The 14,455-nt window shown below is 38.4% G+C and overlaps 2 protein-coding genes across 2 annotated transcripts; both read left to right on the top strand.

The window, feature by feature from the left end:
• Positions 1 to 7,145: 7,145 nt before the first annotated feature.
• sec11a (SEC11 homolog A, signal peptidase complex subunit) lies at positions 7,146 to 11,804 on the top strand. Its single transcript, XM_079216945.1, has 6 exons — positions 7,146 to 7,302; positions 7,785 to 7,894; positions 8,902 to 9,051; positions 9,300 to 9,419; positions 11,137 to 11,194; positions 11,299 to 11,804. Exons 1-6 carry the CDS (start codon positions 7,252 to 7,254, stop codon positions 11,347 to 11,349), a joined length of 540 nt encoding a protein of 179 aa, XP_079073071.1. The 5' UTR covers positions 7,146 to 7,251; the 3' UTR covers positions 11,350 to 11,804.
• Positions 11,805 to 13,628: 1,824 nt separating this feature from the next.
• On the top strand, positions 13,629 to 14,361 carry nmbb (neuromedin Bb; the record flags this gene model as incomplete). The annotated part of the gene is made up of 3 exons (XM_079216512.1): positions 13,629 to 13,794; positions 14,021 to 14,208; positions 14,308 to 14,361. The coding sequence occupies 3 exons, from the start codon at positions 13,629 to 13,631 to the stop codon at positions 14,359 to 14,361; spliced, it is 408 nt and encodes a 135-aa protein (XP_079072638.1).
• Positions 14,362 to 14,455: the final 94 nt, after the last annotated feature.

Here is a 14,455-nt window from a genome sequence, read left to right as displayed (position 1 = left end):
TCATATCGTCTTGGAAGATAAGTAACCGTTGTTATCTTCGTGACTCCTATTATCTGAGAGGACACTGTCACATTTATTTCTGTCATTCTAGTGACAAGAATAGCAATTATATAAAGGGGATTGCCATGTTTAGGCTGATTCCTACGACAATTTTTGTAAAGCAACACTTTATTTTTGACTTTCACTTTATTTATTTCATGTGGACATCACAGTGACATTAGAATTCATAACATACATCGATGCATAAAACACCAGATATACTGTGTTGAGTATCTATAGTGAAATGCTAATTTCCAACACCTGTCCACAGGAGGCTTTTTTCTATCATGAAATGTGATAAAATAGAATAAAAAAGAGAATACATCCACAGATGTATCAATATTCTTCGAGCTACACCAGAATTTGACAAAAGATGTAAAGCTGATCTGAGGGGAGCATGGATGTACAGCACATCCATCTTGAAACAAGGACTTTGTTATCAAAAAATGAAAGGCCTTAAGACTTATGGGCAAGACAGACATATACTCACAAAAGTGCACAAATACGTCAAAGAAAATCAGCAAAAATTAAAGCGAGATTAAGTAGTGCTGTATCTGTACTGTATGGGTAAAACAAAGCTTCGAGCTGATATGATAATAGGGCTAGCATATCATGTAGGTGTGATATGGTTTAGCAGGTTGCCATTCTAGTTTAGCATTGTGGCATGTTGTCCCTTGCTAATCAGCACTAAACACAAAGTACAGCTGACGGTCTGGGGAATGTCTTTAGTTTTGCTGTTATGTGCTCATAAACCAGAGCATTGGATACATTTAAATGTGACCTGGTGATGGCACTATCTTGGATCTATAAATGATTGTAAGAAAATGTAATGGCAATCCATTTTATAGTTGTTGAGGTATTTCAGTTTGGACTAAAGTGGCCAACTGACTGCTAGCATGGCTATTACATTGGTTCATTACAATAGATGCAGAATAATTTGTTTGATATGGTTTGGATTCAGAACAACATCTTTTGAATAGATGCAGTAAAGGATTCAATACTTTGTCCTGTAGGATTTTATTAATATCTGACATGAGAGAAGACACATTGTGGCGAGAGGAGAACATGTTCAAAAGGGATTCCTTCTTTCAGCTATCTCATGCTAAACAGCTCTACCACTTAGGGGCAAATCACCTTCACAGACATTAGAGAATGACATGTTGCTCGCAAACAGTGTGTTTTACAGGGTGAAAGGCCAACTTCATCATGATAATCATTTGTGATTCCCAGTCGTTAGTGAGTCATCGTTTATGTAAGCAGTGGCCTCATGCACAAGCGTGAGCAGTGCCGCGGACCAAAATGTACACTTCACAAATAAGTTCCCTGTCAATTCTGATGTTTTCCAGTAGCGTGAGAGCGTCTGACGCTGCCAACAGAAGGAAGAGTTGACAGACTTTAGTGTGAGGTAGCTGATGCTTCTGTTATTTAGTCTATATTTCTTACACGCAACTGTTTTGTTATAGTCTGTGACACATGTTGGCAGCCGGGTAAAATATTTTTTGTAAATAAAGTTTGGGCCTTATACCTGCTGCAGTGCACCTCGAAAGTGAACTGAAAACGCCTACCTTGTAGTCTGTCAGACTACACTACCAAACGATTTGTAACACAATGCACAATAGGCCAGCTGCATGTTAGTCACTTGAAAACCAGGTCATAACACTTTGATAATGGCTTTCACAGACGTTCAGGTGCAATAACGAAGGAAACAATCTTCTCTAACAATGAGAACAAACCTTTAATTTAAAATAAAGTAAATAGAACAAAACTGCATGACATCTGGATCACGGGTCTAATTAATTGATTTCCACCACGTGTCCACATGGTGCTGAACCTGGCACCCTCCATTCACTATTCAGACGACGTGCATTTACAGTATGTTTGGACCAGACACACGGGCGGTATCGCAGGTGGACAGGCTGGATGTAGTGTAATTGATGTGTGTAACAACATGGATGAGATTGGACCAATCATTAAAACAAGACACTCCTGCCACCTACTGTTTGTTCAATCACCGCACCATTGATGAAAATAAGACAAGTAAAACAACGTCAAGGCTCTCAAAGTTTCAAATGATGTCTGTTTTTAGTTGACTTTAGGTGAATGCTTGATTTATCATGGAAAGCATTCACCTATCACTTTCCATGTCACCTCTGACGGTGCTAGTATGTCTTCACATTTACATAGTATTTTTCAGTGCCAAAGAGACACCATTTTCCATGAAAGTTGAAGTTTTAACTCGGCCGTACATGATGGAATCTACTCCATATTTCTCATATGTCATGACCTCCTGACCCTGAAGACATTCATATGATCATTTTTAATCCTAGTCATAGCGCCACCTAAAGGCAACAGGAAGTTACATGTTTTGTACTTGTACACCGTGCTCCTCACAGATTATACAGATCCCTCTCAAAATGCGTCGGAAGAGATTTAAGACATTGGTAATGCATCACCTTGAAGATTGTAAGGATCCGTTGAACGGCATCGTGTGGGACTATCGCGGAAGTTCGATCCATCGCCATGACCGAATAAACTGATGTAACTCGACTCCACATGATAAGATCCTTTCCAGGTTTCACATGTTTGATCAGCCTCCAGGCCTGAAGACATGTGCAGTCTAATTTTTAATTAGAGTCATAGCGCCACCTATTGGCAACAGGAAGTAAATATTCTATACTTTGGCTTGCTTCTCTTAGTCGGTCAATCAGATCAACTTCCAATTACTTCTAGACAAACATAAGACTTTCATGATGCCAGCCCCTAAAGCTTTAGATTTTTTGTGTAACGCTGTTGCCGTGGCGACCCATCCTTCGCGGTCAACAACAAAGTCACTTGAGGGACTAGGCATGCTCGACACGTAACTAAACTTGGCACACACAATTAAAGGTAAAGATGTAGTTACCTGATGTGATTTGAACGACTCAAAATGGCACTTTGGCTCGATAGCGCCCCCTACAAATATTCAATTAAGCAGCCCCAGCGCTACGGTTGACCTACATGTATGAAACCTGGTAGCCATATGTAACACATGTAAACTTAAAAATAACTCTCTTGGGACCATGCTCTAAACCATACAGGAAGTCAGATAGCGCCCCCAAAAAAAACGTTTTTTTTTTTTTTGACAACCAGTGAGATGTGATAGCCCACAGTTTTTGCCCCCTATCACCAATTGACCTGAAATTTGGCACACATGTCCGGTTGTGTCTGCTCTACAAAAAAGTACGCGGTCGTATTATACTCCGCCGACTTAGAATTTCAACTATTTTTAATTTTGTGAAAAACAATTTTATTCCCAAATCTTCCTAAACGTTGGGTTCAATTTGTACAAAATTCTCTGTGGATCATTAATGGTTCAATTTCATGAAAATATATCAAAAGCTTGTTTGTATCTCATTGTGTTCAGAAGAAAAGGACCAATGGACTTCTCGGGAGAAAATTCAACTAAATTCAACAAAGCAGCCCTTGCAGTACGTTCAACATAGACATACAATATTTGATTGGCGAATGTACCACATATAAACTTAAAAATAACTGTCTTGGCACCATGCTCTAAACCGTACCGGAAGTCGGCAAATTTCATTTTCTTCGTTCATTTCTAGTTCAAATTGCATTACATTATTGCAATTACACATTTACATGTATAAAATATATATACATATATTCCATTTTCCAGAGGTCAACCTTTCTGCGAAAAAGAGGAAATAAGTGTCTGTCATCACATCAAATGACAGAACTCAGTCTGCGCTCCAAGGATCTTTCTGCCACTGAGAAGGAATTCAAGCTGTTCTCGACTCCCTTCCTGATGATGCAGAAGAAGTGAAGAGAGTCTGAACTAGAACTGATGGAGATGCAGTGATGAATCTCTGAAGAACCAGCTTCAGTTTCTCTCCCTACCGACTTCTACTGGAGCTTGGAAAAGGCCCAAAAGGCCAAATTTCCTCTGATGTGATTCTTTTATATATATATATATATATATATATATATATATATATATATATATATATATATATATATATATATATATAATAATGACAATGACAATGAGACATACCTTAATCTGAATGAATTTCCTACAATGCATTACAGAAATAATTATGAGCAAAGCGTAGAAATTATAGAGAAAAGATGCATTGGCACAGCTCTTCCTGCTGCACTGAGTAGCTCTGACCAAATGCTATGAAGAGCACTAATTCGTTCACAGTAATTTCAGCATTAATACCCATGATAAGACTTAGCAAATGAAAGAATTGTTAGTCCCCAACTGTAGAAATTGTGTGTACATTTAGGCCTAATTAAATGCCATTTTATTTAATAGGACATAATGTTGAGTTAATGTGAAGACCTCACACTCAGAGCCTGGGTCTTTAGCACATTAAACACATTTGTAGTATTCAGTCTCACATTCAGACTCAATATATGGCAACATGTAAAAAATATGCTCCTCCACACAAAGATCTTATTTTATTTTGATAGTTTTGACCGATATTATAGAATAACATCTTTACATTCTGCCAGACTTTATTTGTACAATATTAGAGCCACAATGTAAGATCTCATTAAATCCAATGGAAAAAGAGGAAAAACAGATACAGCGACAAGTGTTTCTGGCCTCTCTCACAAGGCAAGGTTGTTGTGCCCGACTGACCTTAATTACCATCGACAGGCCAGGTTGTGACCATTTAGGCAGATTATATGAAAATGATCACCGGTCCCTAAATGCCACAGACTAGTTGGCATTTGAAAAAAGTTTTATCTCCAGCCCACCATAAGTCCCAGGCTGCCAGTGGCCTCTGTGCCATCGCTAAATTGACTGTCAATGCTGAGGTAATCTAACATATCACAGCAAACTATTGCTGACTACAAAATAGTGACATTCTGATGCATATCTCATGTTATCTCCTCTCATGAGGGAACATAAAGGCTAAATCTGAATAAAATCATTGTTGTCTAAATGCTGTGTATGCATGGTTGATATGCACATGATGAAGTACTGTCCAAATAGTGCTGAGCAATCCTCCTTTCAAATACTGCAGAGGAAGAGGAGATGTGGTTACTAGATGAATATGCAACAATATGCTTCTAAGTCTTCTCAATTATGTTTTGCATAAAGCACGGAAAAGCACTTCTAACGCCTGGGTGTCAAGAGGTATCTGTAATATCTACAACAAAAACCACTGGGCTATCACTAACAATCCCGATTTAATCGGGCTATTCGTAATAAAGAGGCATTGGGGATAACCTCTGAACAGTTTGAATGCTTTTCAATATTGCTTTTGATGGGATGGGATAAATACAATTAATCAAAACCTGAGTTGGTATCACTTCAAGACCAACGTCCTCAATTGCTCAGAGAGGTTGCAGTAAAAGTGATTTTCAGATATAGTAACCACAGCATCCTCTGTATGGCACATGGAAAAGGAGATCATACAGTCTGGGAGTCAAAGCCCATAGCTGTGAATTTAAGTTATGCATTCATTTTTTTGTAAGTGTACTTACATTAAGTATATATGGAAGTGTGAATTCAGACACATTTGAGTTACATATTTGTCTTTCAGAAAAATGAAAGCCACACTTTTTTAAATTTTAAGTAGAATCCAAATATTACTTTTAGCTCAGAAACTGCCCAAGAGATGCAAACACATCAATGAATAACTGAACTCTGCAGTGTTTGGGAACTTGACAGCTGACGTTGTTCCATAAGTGCACTTGGATATTAATGCTCGCAGCACATTGCACAGAAGAAAGTTTTGTTATAAAGATAGATTTATATTTTTACTCAGTTTTTAATTGATAACAAAACGGTAAAGGATTTGAGGTTACCTTTCTTTTCTGTTTTGACAGATTGGATCATCTATATTTTACAAGTCTAGGGGGGGGATTAACATATTGTTTTTCAAGATACTCCTTTAACATTGATACTAATGATTATGATTTTGTTTTACACACCAACAATAATAGAAATACAGTATTTATAAGTCTATATGTTTTTCTTCCGTGGGGAAATATACAACTTTGTTTATAATTAAAAATCTTTGTGGTTTGAATTTTCCATTAGGCACATTTCCAAAACACCATCTCAGTGACATTAAGTACATGCGAGTCGAGTCACAGTGTTGCTGAAACACACTGCAACAAGAGGAAATGAAACACAATTCAGAAAAACACACAGGCGAGACAGTCTCAAAGAAATTATATGGATTTGACTCGTACACACTGAAGAAAAAAAAAAATTAAATATTAGTCATATGCCAACATAAAACCTGACTTTTTAATATTGGCTCAAACAAGTGTAACACATGTGTTGCTACTAATCTCTACAGGCTGAGGCAACAAACAAACATGGCAGGTGGGTTTCAGGTGTGTCACTAATTATGTTATCACTTACTCAGTCAAACGCATATCCTCTAGGAAATTAGATGTGGTCCATGATAAAAGAAAGCAGTTAATAATTAGTGGTGTTGAAATCTTCTCACTTGTTTGTAGTGTGTTTTAGATTATTTTGTTGTTGGTACAGGTGTTGATTATGATTGTAGTGGAAAGTAAACCCCCCTACATTCACTTTATGCACTGATTTATTTACAGAATAGAGTTTACCCACCTTTAAAGGTGTTAATTAATATGCCATAAATTGCTATTTCAGAGTGATTGTTTATATTGGTGCTTGTTTGGTTCATGAGTCATACTCATTTGTATCAAAAGAGAGGCTCATATAAGTAATCTGAAAGGACATCATATAGTGTCTATAGTATATACACTATATAAATAATAATATAGTGTATAACTATGAATTATATAGCTATTGTTTTCTTCGACTTTATATTTGCACTCTTCCCACTTTGTATTGCAACTGCTGCACAGGAATACCTACTGAATCCGCAGGGGATTATCACAAAACTCATCGCTATCCCAGTAATGTCCGAATTTTAATGTAATATTCCCTCTTGGCTGTCCATAAACTACTGTAAAACACTATTGAACAAACGTAGAGCTTGCGACACGTTTCATTTCATGTTCCTCCACCGCCTCGCTGCTCTCTCTCTCGTATCCTGAACTGACACCTCAACATAGCGCTCGCTCGCGGGCGGGACTTCCGGTTGCGCGCACCCGGAAGATTCGGATGCAAGTTTCGGTGCTGCACCGTGCATCCATATGCCAATTACCTTAAACGTCTTAATGTGATTTAGCTTTTTCTATCCCGTAGTATTCGCAACAATGTTGTCGTTAGACTTTCTCGACGATGTTCGGCGCATGAATAAGCGGCAGGTATGTAGCCGACCATGAGTTTCCTCTGATGTTACGAGCGCCTCTTTGTATGCTAAGATACCGCCGAGCTAATGTTAACTAGCCACCGCTGGAGCCTGTCTATCACCTGTTAGCAACATTGAAAGTGCACTGTTTCGTGCACGTGTGTCTCTTAAAGGTCCCCTTTGTACTACAGCATGAAATACACTTAGTAATCTTGTTCAAAGAATACTCCTGACTTCAGTGTAGCTAGCTATTTTCCTCTTTTTACCACACTAATGTCATGGCACCGCTAGCTAAAGTCTAACCTCAGATTAGCTCAACGTTACCAGTGAAGCCCCACTGAATTGAATGTTATCAAGCATATGGAGGCACAATTAAGAGTTAACTAAGTTAGGTCTTGAGATGGTTAATACCTGGATGTGTTATTTATAGCTTTACAGACGTATGTTTTGAGGGGTTATTGGAAACCTAATTGTAATATTCCTTTTTTTTTGTTGTAGCTCTATTACCAGGTGCTGAACTTTGGTATGATTGTTTCCTCTGCTCTGATGATCTGGAAGGGACTGATGGTTGTCACTGGTAGTGAGAGTCCAATTGTTGTGGTTCTCAGGTAAGTTTGTCGGGAATTAGGTTCCTGTTCTGCTTTAATTTTGCATTTGTTGCCCTTCTATAGCATCTCTCTATGTCTCTCTATTTTAAGACGTCAACAATATTGAACGATTGTGAATCTCTGTCGTACAGAATTGTATTTGGTTGTTTATCTTGTGAAAAACAAATGACAGGTATTTGATCAATCACACAAACATATCAGATTAGGAAAGCTTTATCTGACTGTCCAAAGTTCATTTATTTAGCTCCAGTTTTACCAAGCCATGCCAAACCTTTGAAAACAGAAATACTATTAAATACCAGTCACCTTTTAGCCATCATTAATGCTAAATACAGGAATATTTGTCCATGTGATCATTTTGAAACATACACAACATTTACAGAATTACTTTCTGATTTTGTGAAATTGTGTTTATGAACATGCGTTAGTTGCTTAAACTAAAGTTATGTTAAACTGTGTGCTAATTGGTCCTCATGCCTGCCTGTTGCTAGTCTACAGTAATCTGTAGTGAATAGTAACAATGTAGACACGCAGTTGATCAGCTGTTGACCTGTTGATCATACTGTTAGGACACGTAAGAATATAGACTGTGCTGTTCAGATGGTGGCATGGCTCGTAACTCCCTGTGATTTATGTTTCTTCTGCCCAGTTTCGTGATGCAGTCGTTTTTTTTTATTATCTTAATCTTGTGCCATGCAATGTTGAACAGTCATGTTGACAATCAGATATTAATGCCTCTTTGTAAACATTGCTTTTTACAAACTCAGCTCAATATCCTATTGAGCTGAGTTGGTTTCTTGTTTTTTCAATTTAAAACCATTCCACACTGTAAACATTTAGTTGTTTTTTAACTCTGAAAGTACTCGCTGCCACAAATTGTGGCTAATATCTGTTAATGGTTAAGATTGGCATTACATATTATTCAATACAAGTGAACATATTCTATATAGAATACATATAAAATATATTAACTAAGTACTTTGATGTGTATCTACCGTTAATTTCAGTGGGAGTATGGAGCCAGCTTTCCACAGAGGAGACCTGCTGTTTCTGACCAACCGAGTAGAGGATCCAATCAGAGTCGGAGAGATTGTTGTCTTCAGGATAGAAGGCAGAGAGATTCCAATAGTACACAGAGTACTAAAGATCCATGAAAAGTAGGAATACACATTGTATTAGTAGTGTTCTCCATGATTCATTTGTAGTTCATGTATCATTGAGTTCCATGCCTGTGTGTCAAACCTGAGAATATCATTCATAGTTATCTAAAGTTATCTACAAATTCTCAGAGAGGCCTCTGTGATATTTCACGCTCATCATGCATCCTCATCCAGACATGGATGTGTTGAAGAAGAGGACTTGGTGTTCGTTGTGGTCTAAAATCACATTGATACTTTGTTCACAGGGAAAATGGAGACATTAAGTTCTTGACCAAAGGGGACAACAATGCAGTGGACGACAGAGGACTGTACAAGCAGGGCCAACACTGGCTGGAGAAAAAAGATGTGGTGGGACGAGCTAGGGGGTAAGTACATTGTTTGAGGAAAAATCCATAATGATCACATAATATGATAACGTACACCTATTGTAGTATCATTAAGATATGTTTCTCACTCAAAACTGGAGGAAAATTGCAATCAATGCAAGTTTGAAAATTCAAGGAATATGTATTAAAGTCAGTAGTCTGTATTGGCAAGATAAAACAATATGTGTTGCCATGGCTTTTCTGCAGGGGTGGAGTAAATAAAAGCCACATTTACAATTAAATGGATCTAATCTAATTTGCATTGGTTAGTGACAAACAGAGAAGAAGGTCATATGCAAAAATAAGCAATTTCCCATCTTTGCTGTTTGAGATTTGGGGATTAGAGTTGTTCTATTATCTTTGCCAGTTAATTTATATTGAACAAGGTAGGACGGATGCAATTCATGCGCGTCATCAGTGCTCGTCGAGATGAATGAGAGAGATGGTGTAGTAGTGATTATCAAAGATTGCAATTTGGCACTGAGAGGGCTAAAGGGGGAGCTCTGTCTGACGTGCCATGTTCAAACAAATAGCATGACTCCATAACTGCGTTCTGGTTGTTTTTTGTACAAACAAAACAAAAACCCCACCAGATGTGGTGTGCATGATGCGATATTGCGGAAATACTGGACAATCGTCGTCTCTGTACTCCTCTTTATACAAACAAATCTAATTACAAGCGGTTGCGCAGGAAATACTAACTGCACCTTTACACACAGAGATTAAATACATCCCTTGCTCCTACGGATAGGAAGGGCATTAAAGACTGAAACTGGGTGTATGTTTGAGCAGATGTTCATCCCAGAATATGATTGTCACTGTCATTCAATTTGAGATAAATCAAACAATTATTAGCTATTTATGGTTTAATTGTCTTTTTAATTTTATGTCACTCAGCGCTGTTAAGTTTGGCTTTGCAACTAGACCTAAATCCATGTTGTACATTTTAATGGCTGCTCATCGAAATGATGTAGTCATTGGCAAAGGAGTGAATTAATCTTCAAATAGTTTGCTAAAACAGAGTTTAACCCCTCGCTCTGCTGCACATACACTTATTTTACATAGCTTGTTCTAAATCTGTTGTCGGCTGCCTGTAACAAAAGTAGCGAAAAAAGTGGTTCAAGACTTTCAATGACTGTAGAGGGAGGCTTGAAAAGTTAATATGCAAGAGAGATTAACCGTTCCAGCTTCAGACTAACCCGCTTCACTTTACCCAGCAGAAAGCAAAACACGGGAACTTGAGTCTTGAGGAGCTGCAGTGTATATCAGAGACAAACTATTATGAATCAGGAGACCCGTAAGACAACTCTCTATCATCATCATCTTGCTGATGAAATGCATCTATTACACTTTTTATTTATTGCCACTTTTGTCATTTCACGTGATTGTGGAATCCAACAATTACGCAAAATGATTGCGGTCGGCTCAAATGATACAAACTTAAAAAAATTATTGAAGCAGACCCATACCCGAAAGGTGTTCTCCGATTATTAAAGTTATTATTACATGTTTTGCCATTATTCCAAGAAGCATCAATGATTTCTGCTCTCTGACATCTGATTACATCCCTTATGCTAGCAAAAGTCATAAAAGTGTTTCATTCAGTGACTTAAATTGTAGACCTTTTGTTTACTGTGGGAAATGTTATAAGTAAAATATTTGACATATTTGATGCATCAATGCAATCTCTTGACTGTAAGCATTTTCACCATCTCAGGTTTGTGCCATACATTGGAATTGTCACCATTCTCATGAATGATTACCCCAAGTTCAAAGTAAGTTGGTGGACCCCATCGCACTAGTTCCTTTGACAAGAATTGCTTAGTTTTTAAGCTTGAAAGTTTTCGGCATTGTTAAATCTTCTGTTTTCATTCTGCAGTATGCTGTTCTCTTCCTGCTGGGTCTCTTTGTGTTGGTCCATCGAGAGTGAGATACCCAAACGCCACAACTCAAAAAAGACAAACTACGTCCAGGAAACCTCAGTCATGCCTTTCAAAACCGAATTAAGTTAGATTTTGTCAAACCAACTGTCTTTTTTTGTACCATTTGTTTGAACATTTTGTAGAAATGTGGGTAGGGTGTTTCCTTTGGAAAAATTCAAGCTTTAAAAATATATTTGTGAGGGGAACTAGGCTAGATTTAGTTTGAAATTTATCTTTATTTGTAATCCTCAGAATGTGAAATTGCATTCATCAAGATAAATTAATTTGTTTATTTTCTGTTCATTCATTGTCTTTGAAAAAGATATGTGAAGTATTTTATGAAAACTCAATATGAATGATATTAAATATGAAATCTGGTTACCATTCACTATAGATTATGTTAACTCTTTGTTTAATTTTCTCTTGGCCCCTGTGTTACATTAAAAGCCACTGTCCACCCTGCCACCTGTTTTTAATTAATAAAGCTTAATACCCGATGAAACTAGAAGTACGCTCTGTCAAATTAGGGTGAATTTGCCAAACTACCAGAAATAGTTTGTTTTCACATTTGTGTGGAAATGAAATGATGTAATGGGTTGTTTGATAACTTTCTTATCTAAAGGTCACTGGAGTGGGGCGCATACTGTCTCTTTTTAAGTGGGCTTAGCTTTTCATTAGACATGCGTTGAGTGTTAACCTTGTTTCTCTTTTATACATTGGGAGCAAACTGAAAGTGTGCTTGCAATCAAGATGAAATTGACTGAGGCTTTCCAACGCAGCCATGTAATCATACATATAACTATAATATTGATCCCCTTGAAATTGTTGTGGTACTTTGACTGGGATTGTATTTGGTTGTCGTCGTGTCCCCAAAGACCTTGATCTTGTTGCCTGTTTTGTGGGGCTTTTATTTTTATTGTCGCTGCCATGTTTGGACACAACATTATTCTTGAGTGGTCACAAATAGATATGATACATCACACATGGATTAAGAAAGTCAAATATGAAGCAATCTCTTTTAACACTGCTTTTTTTTATCTATCAACGTTCTATAGTCCTGTTAGTCAGGTATCAGTTGAATGATGAGCTTCTACACTGTCATTCTCATTTCGGTGTGTCCTTGAGTAAATAAAGCAACAATATGTGTGATAAATCCATCACGCCTTTTAAGGAAAATGCAATGTTGCACAAAACCACAGCTGTCTCAGTTAATCCAATCTGTGAACTTTGTAAGACTGATGCAGTGATGGTCAGACAATCTTCTAATTAGACTGACATTCAGTGCAGAATATCTGAAATCACAAGTGTGTGTGTGTGTGTGTGTGTTTGTGTGTTGTGTGTGTGTGTGTGTGTGTGTGTGTGTGTGTGTGTGTGTGTGTGAATGCCAAAGGTTGTGAAAAGAGCAAGATGCAAACTGCGACCCTTCCACTAAACGTGCATCTTTAGCACCCCGAAGTGTCAAAGAGGCTGGCTGTCTGTCTTATCAGCTCTAAATTAGCAGTGAGAATCAGCAGGTTCTCCTGTCCTCAGAGGACTGATGATGATCACAGCAGCATGCTGCAACTGGCCAAATGCCATGTTGCTCATTGTTGGGGGCCAGGCCTGGCCCTGAGTGCGGGTGGGAGGTTGGGGGACCTGGGCAGGAAATCACTCAATGTGTTGCTCCAGAGGAAAGCACTATTGCCTCTTCCATTTTGTGGATTACACAATTTACACCAACAGTGCACAACCATAAGAAGTGATGTATGTGTGTATGAAGCGTGTATGAATGGTGGCAATGTATTGTTTGTTATTGCATATCATTGTTGATGGTTTTCATGTGATTTGTAAGAGCTTGATGAAAAGCAGCCATACTCATCCTTAATAAAAACATCTGAAAACCATTCAACCTTTAACAGGAGAAAGTAAAATCCAACCGTAGTTAATGAACCCCCACTAAACATTTGCGCAATTGTTTATTGCTGTTTGTGTAATTCGGTGGCCGAGAAGACAGTTTTTCATTAAACATTCGCATCTGCCCCGAGTTAAAGATGAATCGTGTTGTGCGTAAATACGCACAGGCAAAGGCTCGGTCCAACAAAACAATGTCAATGACTCGACTGAGTAGGCTACATTTTGATTTCGATTTATGCAGCTGGCTGAATCAAAAGTGAACTACACGCAACATAAGCAGAGCCCACCCCCACTGGAGAGCCTATAAAAGCAGGATGCGTCTGAGCAATCCATGACCGAGAGGAGACACTTGAACATTTGCATCCTGGAGGACAGTGCGCCACTCCACGCTGAGATGAGAGGGTTTACGCTGAATAGAGTTTGCCACTGTGGCTTATTTGCTGGTCTTGTACTCTTTTCTTTCATGTCTTTCACCACTGCAGTCCGTTTCGACCTGACTGAGCTTAGGAATAAAGTTGCAAAAATTAAAGTGAATCCAAGAGGCAATCTTTGGGCGACAGGTAAGAATCATCGTCTGATTTTAAAAGCGTGTGGAGTCGGCCATATTTGCATCGAATGGAATTAAATTGATCAAAGTCATATATTTATCACATGTAATAGTCTACATTTCGTTTGACATGCTAACATGTTCTGCCTCGAACGATATTGCTTTTGTGATGTCCCTAAAAGGTTTGTTCTCCCCTTAGTTTGAGTACATATTCACGCGCGTTGTCTTTGATTTGGCAGGACATTTCATGGGCAAGAAGAGCGTGATGGATGCCCCCCTGCCTCCTCCAGCTCAGGGGCAGGGCGTCGATGCGCTGAAAGTCAGCCTCCCCGTGGAGCAGAGCGCCCTCGTGGAGCTGTTTCACGACTTCCTGCGGGTGGCGTTGCAAGCGCAGGTGGATACACAAGAGAGCCGCACGAAAGATCAGGTGATTACCATAAGTGTGCAGACGTTGTTTTCGCGCCGACAATTGAACTGAAATTACTTTTTTTTTGTTGAAAATTATGTTATGGGCTCTCTGTTTCAGGAGGCGGACACGTTGATGAAGATTTTAGAGAGCTACATCCAAAGCCGAAAGTGATACAGAGGATTTATGTCACGCATGAACACGGATTCCAGGTCATCGGACCTGATGGGTTAAAATAAATACATGATTGTAATTTACTGTAACTGTA

This window comes from Taurulus bubalis (assembly GCF_910589615.1).
Source record: "Taurulus bubalis genome assembly, chromosome: 4".
NCBI classification, from domain to species: domain Eukaryota; kingdom Metazoa; phylum Chordata; class Actinopteri; order Perciformes; family Cottidae; genus Taurulus; species Taurulus bubalis.
This window is presented reverse-complemented; position numbering and strand designations above follow the sequence as displayed.